The sequence below is a fragment of the Dermacentor andersoni genome, chromosome 3 (assembly GCF_023375885.2).
Source record: "Dermacentor andersoni chromosome 3, qqDerAnde1_hic_scaffold, whole genome shotgun sequence".
Classification (NCBI taxonomy): Eukaryota; Metazoa; Arthropoda; class Arachnida; order Ixodida; family Ixodidae; genus Dermacentor; species Dermacentor andersoni.
Genome location: NC_092816.1, coordinates 14,369,474 through 14,386,808, shown reverse-complemented (window position 1 = coordinate 14,386,808; position 17,335 = coordinate 14,369,474). Strand labels below are relative to the sequence as shown.

The 17,335-nt window shown below is 45.8% G+C and overlaps 1 protein-coding gene and 1 long non-coding RNA gene across 2 annotated transcripts in view; one reads left to right on the top strand and one right to left on the bottom strand.

Moving 5' to 3' along the window:
- The window catches only part of DAT (Sodium-dependent dopamine transporter), a 106,636-nt gene extending 90,504 nt beyond the window's left edge, over window positions 1–16,132 (bottom strand). Inside the window, exon 1 of the mRNA XM_050169735.3 lies at window positions 15,558–16,132. Within this exon, the coding sequence (XP_050025692.1) occupies window positions 15,558–15,879 (322 nt within the window). The 5' untranslated portion in view covers window positions 15,880–16,132. The remainder of the gene's footprint in view (window positions 1–15,557) is intronic.
- LOC140216689 (uncharacterized) lies at window positions 2,527–6,581 on the top strand. The gene is made up of 3 exons (XR_011893272.1): window positions 2,527–2,895; window positions 3,667–3,753; window positions 6,387–6,581. It is a non-coding gene; the product is annotated as an uncharacterized lncRNA (long non-coding RNA).
- Window positions 16,133–17,335: the final 1,203 nt, after the last annotated feature.

Below are 17,335 nucleotides of genomic sequence, written 5' to 3'. Positions count from 1 at the left end.
TGAGGTCACTGCAGCTCTAAACCCGGATAAACAAAGAAAAAAAAAACAAAAACAACGAGAGTGGTTCTTTCTTTCCTCCCGCCCCCCTTTTTTTACTTTAGTGTTATCTCCCGTTAGCGCCCGATAAGACAAACGCGATTAATGTGTGAACAGTTGGTTGGTTTCCCATAGACGCAGTAAAAAGAAATGGAGGGCGGGGGGGCCCTTATGAAAATGAACCATGAGTTTCTGTAGAGGACGTTATGTGTTCCTAAGGTGACATCAGACATTCATAAGAAATGCATCGTCTAATGTATTTTGGCATCACAAGTACATCAGAGACTCAAATGACAATGCACCTTAGGATTTCTGATGAGAGGAGTATACAGCTTTTTTGTGTTATTGCTAATGTCAAAGTACATCACATATGAATGTGTACGGTGCCAAGTCGTGAAAAATTCTTTGTAATGCGATAGCATTAAATGGCTCATGAGCCGGAAAATCCGCCATTGTCGGCGTGAGCAGTCGATGTACGAAGAGGTTACAAACTCTCAACCTTTCATGGGAGTCGAACCCACTACCTTTGGCGGTAATTAAGGCTACGAACCCACGACCTTTGGTGTTGATTAAGACACCGTTAATTAAGACAGTTATTGAAGATATAGTTAATTAATGCACTCGAACGTACGTACGACCCTTAGTGGAAGTCGAAGCCTGTTAATTAATATGTTAATTAAGGTGCAGCTGATTATTATGTCGTTAATTAAGACACTCGTACCCACGACCTTTGGTGTTAATGAAGGCGCTGTTAATTAAGGCGTAGTTAAGATACACTTATTTGAGGCACTCCAACGCACGACCTTTGTTAATGATGACGATGCTAATTAAGGCACGGTTAATTACGACCTAGGAATTAAGTCACTCGAACACATTACCTTGTGTGAGAATCGAACCAACGACCATTGTTGTTAATGAAGGCGATTTTAATTGAGGTATTAGTAATTAAGGTATAGTCAATTAAGACACTCGAAACCACGATCTTCGGTGTTAATGAAGGCGATGTTAATTAAGGTACAGTTAAGATACAGTTATTTGAGGCACTCGAACCCATGACCTTTGTTAATGAAGATGGTGCTAATTAATGCACTGTTAATTAATATCTAGCAATTAAGTCACTCACACCCAGTACCTTGGGTGGGTGAATGAAGAAATGAAGAAAACGATATAACACAGCGTGAGCGCCGAGTACTCTGGAAACGCTTCCGATATATCAGGGCTAGGCACCAAACAACGACGTCATTTTCTTTCCTTTTTAAAGAGCACTGTAAGTTCGTGTTACCCCGTTATCACATTTGGTAAACAGTGCAAACCTATAGCGTATGCCTTGTTCTCAGCAGTTTGATTTCTCGGATGTGTTACTAGTCTTTAAGTGGCAAACCGACAATTGTGCAGATTGACATGATCATGACATGGAAAACTGCGCGTAAAAAATTATGGGGTTTTACGTGCCAAAACCACTCTCTGATTATGAGGCACGCCGTAGTGGATCGAGGACTCCGGAAATTTCGACCACCTGGGGTTCTTTAACGTGCACCTAAATCTAAGTACACGGGTGTTTTCGCATTTCGCCCCCATTGAAATGCGGCCGCCGAAGCCGGGATTCGATCCCGCGACCTCGTGCTCAGCAGCCCAACACCACCATAGCCACTGAGCAACCACGACGGGAAAAAAAAAAAAAAAAAACTGCGCGTAAGCGGCAGCGTCTATTTGCTGGAACGCACTGTAGTACTTGGTTGCAAGCACATCGTACGCCAGCGCACATTTCTGGCATATACCACATAGGACAAATGCACGCTGCCGAGACATGTGGGTTTTTCGAGGAATCTTCGTGGGTAGCACGATCAACACAGAAAGCACGAGCGACAGGACTCCAACCCGCGCACATTAAACACACTAACACGAAAGCAAGATACGGACGACAGGGGTGTAAGCTGCGCCACACGAGCAGAATTGATGCTTTCCGACTGACACTGTTGCAACGGGCACTAAAACATCGCACACTGTACATGTGTCTCTCGGAGATCGCGTCAACGATGTCTGAGGCTATATAGTTGATGTTAACGACAGCAGGAAGTTATTTAACTTGAAGTGACGGCGCAGGTAGCACGGGGAGCAGCGAAATGCGTAATTCACGGGTTTTATGAGAGGTAACCGAAGTGAAAATCGTTCGAATAACGTCACCGCAACGGTTTTCTATAGGGTTAACATTTTCAGATCTCGAAGGTCATGCGTTTGCTGGCTGCAGATAGCAGAAGCGATTCAAATTGAAAATGCGTTATAGAATTTCTTTCTATGCCAAGCTATAGCTTACAATATAGACTTATCTGTGGTTCCGTTTGTCTTGCAACAGCTATGCGGAATTAGGCAGCCGTACAAATCCTCAGATGACGCTAGCCGAGACATTGGCTGGCCCCAACCGACCTGTTGGTGGCGCCACCCACCGTCCCGTTTCCAATCCAATCCAATCCAATCCAGTCAGCCTGTCGCTCTGTTCACGAGTCTGTCTGGTGTGCGAGCTGCAACGTCGTGCTTGTTTGATCGTGTGTTTTTGTGTTCGCTGTACCGAAATGTGACTTAGTTCGCGTGCGCATAAGTGCCACAGACAGCTTGTGTCACGCTGCAAACTCGCCGTGTGCTGGCGCGCCAGCCAAATGTGGACCAACGATGTTCATGCCGTGGAGTGCGTTCCCTTTGTCTCTGGTTGTCGTGGAAAGTTGGGTGGACGTCGCGAAGAATTAATGCGTGTTGTTAGCGTGCCACTGCTCGTCCACTATGCACCGACATGTCTGCTGGGAGTAACATCGAAGCACCGGCAACTTGGAAGGCGCTTTTCGACCGCGTCGTGCCATTCAACGGGTGAGTAACCGTGCTTGCTAACTACACACGTGTTGTGCGTGCTTCTCGTGTGGGCATAGGGTGCCTTGCGAACGTAGGAAAGAGAACTCCCACGACAACAGTGAAACCTATGCCGATGCTTGCTGGGTGTCAGATTTGAGTTGCGCGAATTTATTGCCATAATGCAGAATTGAAAATCTCGATAAGCGTTTTCTTCTGATGAGAAAGATTACGTTCGGAAATAATCGTGTTCATCATGCGCGCTTGTGCGTGAGCTCCCGCTTTTCTGCTGAAGTCGCATGATAACGACTCATCTACCTCTTGACCGATTCTTACTGCTACGACGTTTCCTCGCTTATAAATGATTCGACGTTGTAGATAATCTCTGCTTACAAGGTTTTCGATTTACGAGCAGTATTAGGGGAAAAAATATGTAAGCAATCACAGCGTGCTACTGGTACAGGTTTGTTTTGAAGGGGTGTTGCCATAACTTTGACTTAAGTAAACATTACAAGGGATAGTTACTTCAAGTCACGAAAGAAACTCTAGAATCGTTATGTAAACAAACATTAATGTAATGCGCTGCTGCTGCTGCGTGTGAAATTTTGCCTTGTTGAAGGGGTCCCTGTTATCGTGACATTCAACAGTGACTTCGACTTTGTGCTCTGTTGCCACCCTGCACCAGTGCAGGCATTGTTTTCGTGACTGTTTTTACATGCTCCTTGCATGTGTTCACGATGTGATAGTCTTATTGTGCCACAGCTATAAGTTAACACAGAATTCTCTTTGTAGTGGTGAAGCCGTGACCCACAACAGTGTCCACATAACCCGTGGCCATGGCTGCAGCAGCACGGCGTGTAATCTGGATGGACATGTCAGGTATGCTTTAAGTGTACGTGTTCACAAAAGTAGGATCTCTGTATCATTAGTGGATAAGTGTATCGACATATTACTTAATGCATCTTGCTAAATAGGCTAAATATTTGTGCAACTTTATTCCACTTGCTGCTTATTTGTGTTTGTAGACATTATGCACACGTTATCTTGTTCTGTTAAAGCTACACCTCGCATGACCTGACGTTTAGTATTTTTCTCGCATCAATTGCTTGGCTGCAAGTCCGTTTCATTTTTGCCTATACACAGTATGTTTCTTTTTTATTTTGGTTTTATTTGTTTGGAACTGTTTCTTATGCTGTAGCATATATTTCCCTGTTTTCCTTTCTGCTTATGATGCACACATGTGCTGTTTTTGACCATGTAAGAACTCGAAGTGTAGTGTGCCATATATCTCAAAGGTCTAAGCATGCAGTGTGCATACTATTGTTTAACATTGATGTTTACAATTATGTCTGTCTTGTTCTCAGAATAACTGTCACTGGCAAATACACATTTGATGAACTCGAATTTCTTGAAATGAAAGGCCAGTATTCATTGTGCTGCAGTTACTTAAGTAGTGAGGTGTTTTCTGGTAAGCTTTCTATTTTTTCTCTCACTTTCTTCGTATTCTTTTCTTTGCAAGCTGCCCCTATTCATGCTAGTAGGCATTGTAGCAGTTGTGAGTGTGTCTACTGCAGCAATGTCACAGCTAGTTTGCACACACTCCAGGATGCCAACAGATACCCATCACTGTTTTTGTGCATTTCTGAGAACCAGCTGTGTCCACTCGGCGAAACATGTAGTGTCCATTTGAATTTGCCAATCAGTTCATGTAACTTTTCAGGACAAAATTTACGCAGCGAGGGAAGGGAGACTATGCAACATGACCAAAAATAGCACTGGATGTGCACTGACAAAAATAGCACTGGATGTGCACTTGTGTTGTGCACCAGTTAATTTGAGAGGGATGGCAGAAGTTATAATACAAAGGCATAAAATCATGATAAATGGTGTTTGCATAAAAAGAAGTAAGTAAATAGGCACAGACTAATTTCTATCCCTTGTAATCTACAAAGGATGCCTTTCTTCATGCATTGATAATGGGGGCTGGCTCACACTTATTGTTATTTATGTGGTGTGCCTGACTGATTTCTCTTGCCAATTTTCAGTCATGGGTGAAAACAGACAAACAATCCTAATCCGGCCTGAAGCCCCATTGCGGATATGTGTGGCCAAGTCGGACAAGCATACTGGTCTTTTGAGTGAAATATGGTGATCTCATAGGTACATATTTAGGCACCAGCCAGTCTGCGCTATGTACATTTGACCACATGTGAAAGGAATACAGTACAGTGCCTCTGAGACGCACTGGATAAATTTGGTGCTACCTTTAACCAAGCAAGCCTCGCTTGCCTCCTTGCCTTTCTCGATTCAATTTTCAATTCAATCAGTTCATGTAACTTTTCAGGACAAAATTTGCGCAGCGAGGGAAGGGAGACCATACAACATGACTGTTGTGCATATGCTGCCTAATTTATTTTTGCTGGAAATTTATGTGCATTGCAGTCCACAAGTGAATTGACAAAGGCACCCAGGCATTGGAGGCTTGCTTAGTTAAAGATACCCAAAATTTGTCTCGTATGTTTCAGGGTTAATGTAGGCTATTCTTTTATCACATGCATATATGGTCCAATGTACATCGGGCACGCTGACTAGCCAGTGCCTCAGCATGCGCCTAGGAGAGCACCATAATTCACTCAAAGGACCAGTGTGCTCCTCCCATTTGACCATGCATTGACACGACAAGCTGTGCACTGGATTTAGATTGTTTATCTGTTTCGTTCGCCTATGGCAACTGATTGATACAATAAAATCAGTGAGGAATACCACATCCAAAAATGGGACGTGTGTCAGTCAACGCTCATTATGATTGCATGACAAAGAGGAATATTCTCTAATGACGTGGGATAGCAACCACCATGCTTATTTATTAAATTATTTTTATGCAAGCTTGTTTATCATGCTTCTACGCATTTGTTTTTCAACTTGTGCCCTCCCTCTGAAAGCAGTGCTCGGGTGTAAATTATAAAAAAACCCAGACATGGTGTGGTGTATTTCTTGAATGGGATATATGCCATCATTCAGGAGGCCAACACATGCATGACATAGTAGGCTTGGAATGTGTGAGAACTGTGACCGTAGCTGATGCAAATATTCTATAACGACTGGCACTTGGATGTCTCTGGGATTGGGTTGCCTGTACACAAACACTCCTACGCTCATTTCCATGCCAAGTAATTAGTGAGATTTTCCCATTCACGCTAGCAATCCACAGACACTGCTGTCCTTTGTCAAGTGGAAAGCGATATAGCTGAAGTTGTTCACAACATGTACACATGCCACAGCTGATCCATGTTGCACATTTGTACAGCCAAGAGCAATTTCTGCTTACTGTCGTTACTGCTGCACCCAAAGGCCACACAGTGGTTCCTCAACTTTGTGTGAACCGACACCACATAAATTTTTCGCAGAACTAGCTATAACATCTCCAGATCGTTCTGCAGCAAGTGATACAGCATGTATTTCTGTGGTTGATTGCCATGTTTTGTTAATTTTCTGTCCTTTCTACCATGCAGGGTACACATGCACTTACTTCAAGATGACGACACTCCACCTCAAGAACAGCCTCTCTTCAATGATAAGTAGCGAGATTAAATGAAAGGAAGATATCACATCCGTAACCAGACTGATACTGTGTTTTCCTTCCATTTCACCTCCTTCTGCATTTAAGGAAGCATTGATATGCCCAATAAATGTTTTTGTTAAATTTCTTTCGTTGAGTAATGTCTAACATGCAGCATATGTAGGGCCCATGTACATGTCAAAAGTGCTGCATCTTTGCTGGACATACATGCATACAGGCTGCATATATATAGCACCACAGACAGTCACGCACAGGTAACAGCTTTAATTAAGGTCTGACTACCATTGGGACACATGAGAGAATGTTACCACATGTGGTGGCCAATTTTGATATAGCAGTAATATGAGCACCAGCAATCTAATGTATAAGCTCATTAGAGATTCGTTAGGAAGACGTGAGAAAGTCACAAGAAAACTGCTTTGGAGCGCACATTAGGAAGACATTTCATGCTCACAAGAAAAACACTCGTCAAGAATTCTACAGAAAGACGGTGGCCAATATGTTTTAGAATGACATTAGGAATACATCAGAAAATTCCAAAGAAACTCATCAGAAAGTCTAATGGCTGTGATGTCAAAACTCGTCAGACTTCCATGTGAAACTCATCTCATATTTTCATAAGGGGGGGGGGGGGGGGACTCGCTTAACATGATTCACTAATTCGCTTAAGTCAAACGTTTGGAGCCACCACTAATGCTGGTATTCTGCTTGCTGCACGACAAGGAAATCATGCTTCTGTGGACACAAACATCTACGTCAGGGTCAACGATGACGTGGAACCCTGCATACTGGCACCTTCGAAACAATAACCGAGAAGATCCTAAAGAGAGAGAGATGGTTCAATAAAAGCTGAAGTTGTCGGGGCTGCTATATGCAGGGCTCACTACTTCCGGTGGGTTCTTTGAGTTAACATGAAAATGTCAAGAAAGCTGCAAGAAATTCCTCTAGAGTCCGATAATTAAAGTGCAAACACTGGCCAGCAGTCACAAAAACTAGCGGTGTTAACACATGATGCTGCTGATATCGCTCCGAACACTATGCACATTTTTTTTTTTACATGATGGTAATGAATAAATTTCGAACAAGCTAGGTTATATGCCCGATTTTCTAACAGTGCACAGGTTTCCGCATTGATGACACAATAAATTGATTAAGAGTGCATAAAGCGACGCTTCGTATCATGCAAATTTAACAAATGTGACTTCTTACGCCCAGCATTCTTGTTTTCATGCCGTTGCATTTATTGTTGTGTGTATTTGGTATCTGGGTGCACCCGCAGTAGTATATATTTAGTTTTGTCGATTAATTATGCTAAGGTGAACTTCGAGATCGCTTTAAAGGGAGTCGACTGCGCAATCGCGAAATCAGGGGCAGGGATCGCTTATAATCGAAAGCAGCCTAAATTAGTGTTATTACTGCAAATTGGTACTTGAAGATGGAACATTCGACACATTGTTGCTGGAAGGGGATAAGTCAGGGCATATTTACTTCGAACGGCATACGCATCTTCATGACTAGCTCTGACTCGCACCAGTAAGTTTGGTAGGGATGCAGACAATAGGCATCCTCCTCTCCGCTCACGACTTCCGACTGCACTCGTGCGTTAGCCTGACGTGAGATTAGAACGCGACACGTGTGCCACTATTACAGCATCGGACATTTACGTTCAGCGTTTGCGGCGTTCTTGCTGCACACCATCGGACAACCGTGTCAAGAGGAAATAACAGGCGGAATCGATCGCTGTGTACATGCGATAAACCGTGAGGCAGGACGTAAACGTCGCAGACAACTGATGACAACGGTCGTAATTGCTTTTGGAAACTTTTTTCTCTTTTCGGATTATCCACGACTGGTCGAAGCACTGCTTTCAGCCAGTGCGTGTTCGTGTACACAATGTCGTGGCCAGTCCTCGGCTATCACCCACATAGAATTGACAGAATATATGGCAATGTGTACATTGTGAAACTTCCTTTCCCGCAGCATTACCGCATCGACAGTGCGTGCACGTGGAATTCGGTAAAACGGGCACTTCACTTTTTCGCTCTATTCTCGTTAGCTCTCCTGTAAGTGTGAGCTCACGTATTCTACCTCCTCACATCCCATAATTATCTTTTTCTTGTCTTTTAGTGAATGTTATATATAACACTGGCCTATTCATGATGTCTCTAAGTTTTCCTTCGTCAGCTTTGGTGTGATATGCATGTGGTGAGGCACTGCATATCCCTTTGCGAAACTCAGTATTTCTATTCTTTTTTTCGCAGGATCAAAATTGCGATGACAGACTACAGGTGCGCTTGCAAAGAGCGACGCGAACGTTATACGAGACAGAGAGGAATAACGGTATCGGCAGTGGATGTGACACCAACTTAAAAGTAAGAAACTTTATAACAATATAAGCAACAGAAAATAAAACACTTAAGAATAACGGAGCCGCCCAAAGTTAAGTAAATAGCAGCCACCCGACAGACATGGGCCATTTGAACTATAGCCAGAAGTCCGAATAAAACGTAGTAAAGAGCTGGCCGTAACACCGCATAGGTGCTGATGAGTGAGCATAAGCTGCACAGGTTACGCTAATCGTGAAGCTATACACGAGTACTGCTCGAGGTGACTGGCAATAAGTTCGGCGCTCAGCAGCTATTCTTCTACCATCGGCCGATTCGTCCCTCCGCTAGGCGTTGTGTATCCGCCGATCTCGTACGCCTGTCACCGTGTTGACAGCCGACAACAGACGCAGCTGCAACACCCAGCTCCCCCGGCAGCTCCAAAGCTGCGCCTTCGCCGAAAACATCTAGCGAACTTCGCTGCACCGTCACGAACGTTTGCGAAGCGCGCGGAGCCTTCGACATCGTGCTATCATTTCAGGTGACATTTTCTGCTAGCTAAACTCCAATCAACGCACACGTGCACGACAGCAGAGAAACACTCGATAGGTTTTATGTTTGCGCGAATGAGGCTCTTAACGAGGGGCTGACGTGTCTGACGCGCTGCTCGAGATGAAAACGCAAACGTACGAAACGACACGCACACACAAAGCACACCGCACTCGCACAAAACACACAATAACACGGAACCAAATCTATATATCCCAGTGTCTCGATCGAGCAAACCTCACGCAGGAAAGTTAAGATATGCGGCGGTGCTCGTGGGTCCAAGAAACGGTCCCATGAGCCGTGTACTCGCTTGAGAGGAGCGAGTGGCAAAAGAGCACTGAGGTAAAACATGCGAACGCATTCGTTCGTGACTTACGCACAACCATGTGGTTCGACGAGCATGCGAGTGATCCTTTACCATACAGGTATTTGCGCTGCTAAGGTTATGTGCAGTAAACACACAAACCAGAAGTACGAGGACGATGTACGCGTACCAAGCATTATTTTGGATCCACATCAATCTCGTTCGTTTCTGTTTGCCTACGTTTTAGTAACTTTGCCAGCGCGAATGCCTATGAAGTTTTCGCATGTCAACTACCGTCAATAGGGAATCTCTGCCGGATTACTCGTTGGCCTCAGACTCGAAGGTGCTGATATTCTTTGCAGCTAGCTCGTTATTTCGGTAACATGGACCACGAGTGAACATGCAGTGTGGAAACAGTTGCACTGCGTTCATGAAATGCGAATGGCAGTATATCTGTAAAGAAATAAAACTAGCATTCGCTATGCTCTATTCTGCACCATAGCCCCCTTGAGGTGTCAGCTAGTTCTGTTCGTTGAAAATATAGTTTTACAATGCACATATCTTGCTTCATTAAAATCATGGAAAGCATGCACGTGCAGAACAGTATAAGAATTTTGGGCTCTTCAGACAGTTTTCTAAAGTTTATAGAATGGACTCCGTATGACAAGTCTCTACACTACAGGAACATCAGATATGAGGACATCACCTATTTCATTTCTACCATATTTGGAGACCACCTTTACCACCACTTTAAAGAACGTGAAGAAAGACAATGAAAGAAGTGAACCTGCTGCATGACGACAAACTGACACTCAGAGCAACCACCCAGCCGTCAAATTTCGAACTCGTTTTACTAAAACACTTCAGACATATTATTCAAACGTGCAGCAAAGGTCCAATCAGAAGTGCACAAAAATACACGCCGCAGGTTGTAAATATAATTATTATGATCAGTGCTCTTGCCTTTGATGTACCATCTTGAATAGCATAGTTGTACACAGCGCCTGAAGGGAATAGACTGTAGCAGTTGCTAAGCGCGACTTCCTCCTATAACACACGCGGGCCTTTTGTACGCCGTGGCCAAGTAAAAAACTACCGCGCCCGATTCGCACTTGGTGATTCAATGGTACACGCTACCACCGCAAGCGTTAGTGTCTTTGAACGTAAGTAGTTAATAGGCTTGGACTAGGTTTCAGCCAAGCAAGTGGTATCTCGTCACGTGCAGCCTTTTACAAGTAATCGAGAGAAACAAAAGAAACTGCACTGGCTGTTGCCATTTTCTTTATTGAGGCGAGGTTAACTGGAGTTGTCGTAGTTTGCTGGCGACAGCTAATCTTTCTCATTTGCTTGTTATTTGCTGGCGACAGCTAATCTTTCTCATTTGCTTGTTAAATAATATAAGAAATTGTTTGTTTGTTTGTTTGTTTGTTTGTCTATGATTTAAGTTTGTCTATGCGTTAATATAAGAAATTGTTTGTTTGTTTGTTTGTTTGTTTGTTTGTTTGTTTGTTTGTCTATGAGTTCGTTCGTTCGTTCGTTCGTTCGTTCGTTCGTTCGTTCGTTCGTTCGTTCGTTCGTTCGTTCGTTCGTTCGTTCGTTCGTTCGTTCGTTCGTTCGTTCGTTCGTTCGTTCGTTCGTTCGTTCGTTCGTTCGTTCGCTCGCTCGCTCGCTCGCTCGCTCGCTCGCTCGCTCGCTCGCTCGCTCGCTCGCTCGTTCGTTCGTTCGTTCGTTCGTTCGTTCGTTCGTTCGTTCGTTCGTTCGTTCGTTCGTTCGTTCGTTCGTTCGTTCGTTCGTTCGTTCGTTCGTTCGTTCGTTCGTTCGTTCGTTCGTTCGTTCGTTCGTTCGTTCGTTCGTTCGTTCGTTCGTTCGTTCGTTCGTTCGTTCGTTCGTTCGTTCGTTCGTTCGTTCGTTCGTTCGTTCGTTCGTTCGTTCGTTCGTTCGTTCGTTCGTTCGTTCGTTCGTTCGTTCGTTCGTTCGTTCGTTCGTTCGTTCGTTCGTTCGTTCGTTCGTTCGTTCGTTCGTTCGTTCGTTCGTTCGTTCGCTCGCTCGCTCGCTCGCTCGCTCGCCAAGTCGCTCTCGCGATGCTTTGTGCGTCGATGGCGCCTTAGAAACGAGGCTACGAGAGCCGGCAGCACCACGGCGGCCGCCTTTCTGGTTTCTACTCCAATCGCGCCTTGCCGTCAGTGATTGAGCGACAAGCTCCTCTTCCGCTACACGAGAGCTTAAAGTAGGTTCCTCTGTAAGCTCGGTAACGCGAATTATGCAAGATCACCCCGGTCCACGTGCCCACCTCGTCTCCTGTCTCGCGTCCGAGTGATACTGCCCTGGCTAAAATCATATCGCTCCCATAGCTCCCCGTTATCTTAGCACGCGATGTGACGGTGACAAGTCCGCCGGCGGGAGATGATGCCACACGTAGTGCTCGTGCACGATACGTCGACGGCGTCGCAATGCCCCGAAACGTGATAGACGAGGTATCGTGAAAAGCTGCGCGCCAGCTGTACTGCTCGGACATGCTTGTGATTTTTCGGAGAAAAAGAAGAAGACTCGAGGAACAGGAAGAGGAAGAAGAGGAGGGCCAAGAGGCACGCTTGTAAATAAATGAGTGCACTTTAACTCGTATTTTATATTTGGTGCAGCCACTCATGTGACTCGAAATAACGCTCGTAAGAGCGGATGGGCAGGCGACCGTGAATACCATCTAGCCTGATGGCGAAGACCCAGTGCTCCTTCAGGTATCAGCGACATGGTCGGAACTGCTTCCACATCATGGCTCAGAATATACTTTTTCTCTCACGTTTTCTTTCCAGACACCCGTTTAGGCGCCGAATTCGCCGTAGTGGGTATGCGCGCCACATATAGGAAGTAAGTAAGAAGAGTCAACTGAGCGAAGAGGTCGGGAAAGGCATGCAGTACTCATCGATGCTTCTACATCCGAAGTTGAGAAAATCTATCCGGGAGATTCACGTTCCAAGAGGAAGATTGAGTGCGCGGCTAACATTTAATTGCAAAGGCTGACGCAGCGACAAACCGTATACAGCACAAGCTGCCGCGATGTGTTCTTGAAGCAGCGTGCAACTCACCAAAATCCCAGAAACTATACATCCATGAAATAACGCCCGATTTTTTCGATGGGGCGGTCCACTACAGCCAAATTGTGGCTAATATTTTATGAATACGTATGTACAAAGAAGCAGTGTATATATGTATTCGGACGAAAAGTTGTGTTACATGAGCCGTTTTTTATCGGGTAACGTCGGGAAATGGTATAACTTTCTAATTACAAGCCGGTGCAGTCACCAACGGCACAAATGGAAGGATAGCTTTCTGCTTTTAAGTGAAATCCGATTGACCGGTGGGACGATGCACTAGACACGGAAAGCACGCTTTTGGATTACTTTTTTTTTTTAGAAGAGACGATTGGTCTACGTTGCCGACCCTAGCCTCCGGCACCGTGCAATCCTGCCATTGATGATTCACGGCACGGCTAAAGACTCGCGAAGAAGTGTGCCCATACACTCTCCAACTTCCACAGATGACTTGCTTACTTGCCTAGGTATGTCTCCTGTGATCGCCTAATTGAAAACCCATAAAAAAAAGCCCAATATCCCATCACTAAGTACTGAAGTACATGGCGAAAAGCGAGAATATCTGAATATTGAGTTCGACCATTGCGGTGAAACGAGAAATGTGTGCCTCTTGAAATCAAACCTTTTATGTGTTACGACATAAATGGAAAAGTGTGGACTCACTAGTAGACACTAGAGCGTCAATAAGCGTGGTAACCTTGTTCAACCAGTAACCTTGTTCAAGCGAGCAATTTCCATGAAGGGAGATGCTACAGCTAGTGTTCAAAGCTACGACGGAAAAAACTAGAATGTTGCAACCCAGGGCGTATATAGAAGTTGGATTTTGCGGGCATCGCCTGATAGTGGATGCCCTTGGCATGCAAAGCGTTGAAGCCTCGTTTATTTTTTTCTGTAACTGATGCGAAGCGAACGAATATGAACATTTTCATGGAAAGACGTGTCATCGTTTGACGGATAGTTAGAAGCGCCTATTATGATAATGATAATAATGAAGCGCTGATCAAAAAAAAAAAATTGGCAGACATTTTAGCTCTATCGTTTAGTAATCGTTCGGTAATATCGCTTGGTTGATAATCCTTGTAACACGCTTTTGTTCTATATATTCGTGAATCTTGTGGCCGGCTGCATCAAACACGTTTTTCACTGCTTATCTCGTGCTGCTGAGCACTAGGTCGCGGGTTCGATGTCAGGCCACGGCGATTGCATTTCGATGGGGACGAAATACAAGAACGCTCGTGTACTTCGACTTATGTGTGCCCTAAGGAACCCCAGGATGACAGAGTTAATGCGGAGCCGTCCGCTATATACGGCGTTTCTCATCGTCCTTACAGTTGTGTCCCATTGGGGGAGGGGAGGGGGGCACGTTAGTAAACCGCGTGAGTCCGTCAGTTTCTCCGTGAACCGCCTCAAAACAAGCAACGCGAACTCCGATACGACCGCAGCGGCATAATCCACGTGGACGCACATTTTACATGTGCGTAGCGTTCTAAACCCCCACACTTGATCGTGCGCAATTTCATGCGCGACTATATTCAATTAGCTAAGATAAATGTGCATATTAATGATTCCAGTTCTGCCTTCTTTCTTTATCTCTCTCTGTCTCTCTGTAAAGCAGATATTTTATTTATCTATGCCGATGCTTTTCCCGAGAGCCGTGTCCATACTGCGTTCATGCTGTGAAGGGTATAGGACGAATGTGGAGATCTAAGGATCCGGGAAGGACATCACGGATGCCGGGATGTTCTTTTGACGCCAAGACTTGGTTGCAGCAGGGACGGTGAACTAACTCCGTGAAGCATTTCGCGGTTTTGGTAGCCACATGGCTTTAAAAAAAATCAGTATACAGGTATAAAAGAACCCTATAAAACGTCAGCTCAACTGCGCTTGTCCTGCTGTGTGTGTTAGTCGATTGCTGTCTTCGTCTTCTTCCCGCTGCTTCAAGTTCGCCCAAATCAAGTTATTGCATGTCAGTTCAACTTTTCGCATCCGTCACAGGGATTGCTACGGGCACTTGTCTTCTCCGTAGCTGATAAATGGCCCGTATGAATGCTGCATGCAGCATAAATACGGTGAACAAGCGCGGAGTCTGGCAGTTGTGGCCCACTCCGCCCAGGCTCGTTAGCGTATTGCCTCCGTTTCAGCGCCTCTGTCGGGGCAAGACAGGCGACGATGAGGCATTGCAACGAGTTATGCGCGTGCGTGCAACGCTCAGGACCCGCGGTATTTCTTTCACCCTGCAGCCTTTCTTTGGCAGTTGTGTCGCCGATTGTCCTCGGTTCGCAACAAAACCAACTGACTTCAACGAAATTCTGCGAAGTGCCACTAGAATACTCACACCTGAAATAAAGATCGATCTGCGTGGCGCATGTGCATACGCTGCGCAGCGCAACACAAGAGTAAGATTAGGCGCTTATTGACTAGATCGCGCATCGATATTCAGTCACGGTTTACTTTTTTACCACTCACCCCAAAGCGCTAGAGACAGCAAGTAAGCGGGACCGCTATCTATTTGTTCTTTGTAACGCTTATACTGTCGCTGTTTAAGATGCTTCGTATACCTGCCTACGAGAGTGATGGTGCGAGAAATAGCATTTGCACAGTTGTAAGTAATATAAATCCGTGCTGTTATTCCATTTATAAATTGACATATATTTTATTTTCTCGGTACCCAACTGCGCGCAGCTGACTAACGAAAGTGTGCTTGCAATTTCTATTATAGTTTATCCGGCTCGGCCTTAATTTAGTCCTTGCAAGCTGAGGGCGCTCCAGGTTTGAGCTCGATGTATGAGATAGACTTTGAGAGAACACTCATCTGAGAAGTGAGCGATAACACTTACCCCCGCCGTAGGCGTAGCAGAGGTAGGGGAAGCGCCACACATTGGACAGGTCCACGGCAAATCCAATCACGGACAGGAGGAAATCGGCCTTCTTGCCCCATACTTCTCTGTCGCCGGACTTGCGGCCCAAACTGTCCGTCGCATCCTTGGCGTCGGAGCGGGGAGTCAAGCAGACTTCCGTCACGGCCTGAGAACCGGAGTTGTTGGCCGATGACGAATGCTGCTCGTGCCGATCAGAAGAAGCCGCGTTGCAGCCACCTTCGTTGACCAACGACGCCTTGGGCTCGCCCGCCAGAGGCGAATTTTCGTCTGTTTCCGCCATGCAAAATGAGGCAGCGTGCTTCTTCTAGCGAGGACTCGAGAGCACGTAGTTCGCAATGGGCCAAGAGACGCGCATTCAGCTGCACGCACCTGTTGCTTAAGTTAAGCTTGAAACCTCTCACCGCAAAAGCGAAAGATGTTGGTTTGCGCGAGGACCTTCCCCGAGTTGATTTGTCAGTTGCCGCCTATTATCCACTATTTTTCTTGCTCCTTCCTATTCGTTGAAATCGCCGGCTCGACGATCCCCAGCAGACGACGCGGCCGCACCGCTGAGCAGACGACGCGAGTGCGCTCCCTGCTTCGCATCGAAGCACCGCTCGCAGGGCACGTGATTCGGGTCGGCCAATAGCATCGTGCGGGTGTCGTCATCTTTGACCAATAGGCAAGCGAAGCTCCTGAAAGAGAAGAGAAAAACCGAGGGAAAGAAAGTTCTGCCGCCTCGAAGCTTTTCGCTGAACTCCCGGGTGCCTTTGCCTGGCTTGAAAAAGTAGCGCCGGCATAGCGCCGGAGACCAATAAAGCAGTGCAGTGCGCACGGTTTGCGCCCTTGCAGAAACCGCGGGGAGCGACGCGTCCCGGCAGTTGATGGATTTTTGCGGGGAAAAGTGGTGTGTGCAGTTTGAAGAGAGAGCGCGGCCAGTCGGGCGCTGAGAGAGCCGCCGCACCGCCGCCTTTTTTTCTTTCTTTGCTTGATTGGACACCTGTTGATGCCGACCATCTTTTTCCTCCGCGACAACGGGAGAAAGAGGCCAAAGCTGGTCCCGGCCGTCGCTGTGCAACAGGTATATCTATAAGCCCTATAAGGTCGGCGCTTCTACGTGACAGTGCTTAATTGTCCCGTCTCAAAACCCATCAAATGCAATCGGGGACTGCTGCAGGACGACGCCGCATGTCGGCGAGCGCAAGTGCTTCTGCCACCTGTTCCGGTGATTAGTTTCTTTATATTTGTATATTTACCGGGCTCGTGAAGAGATCGTAATCTTTACTCGCACATGTATTCCAATTTACTTCGTCAGTCATGTTTCGGCAGAGACATATACTTCTTTGGATGCCTCTAATTTCTTTGAATGTAACGCATTGGTGACCGACACAGTGATCCGCGCTTTCGCGAAAGTGTACACGCATTAATCAGCATTCTAATTCGTTACGTTTTTTTTTTTTCTTTTCTATTTATGGGTAAGTTACATTTCGTTAAACTGCGTTTGTTATCTGATTCTTTCTATCCGCATATATAGGGTGGGCGTGGTTTGCGCAGGATGAGGCAAGTGAAAAGCTCAGGGAGAGGTTTTCGCCCTGAAGTGGACTTCATCCGCCTGGCGCGCCGCTGATTATCGTTAACTCTGATAATTATTGCCAAAAAAAAAGTCGTAGATGGTTGCCGATTTGGAATGTTAAGGTTGCATCCTCTGTCCCCAGCAGACGTCGCTTATCGACCGCGATGATTAAAAAACAAGAACT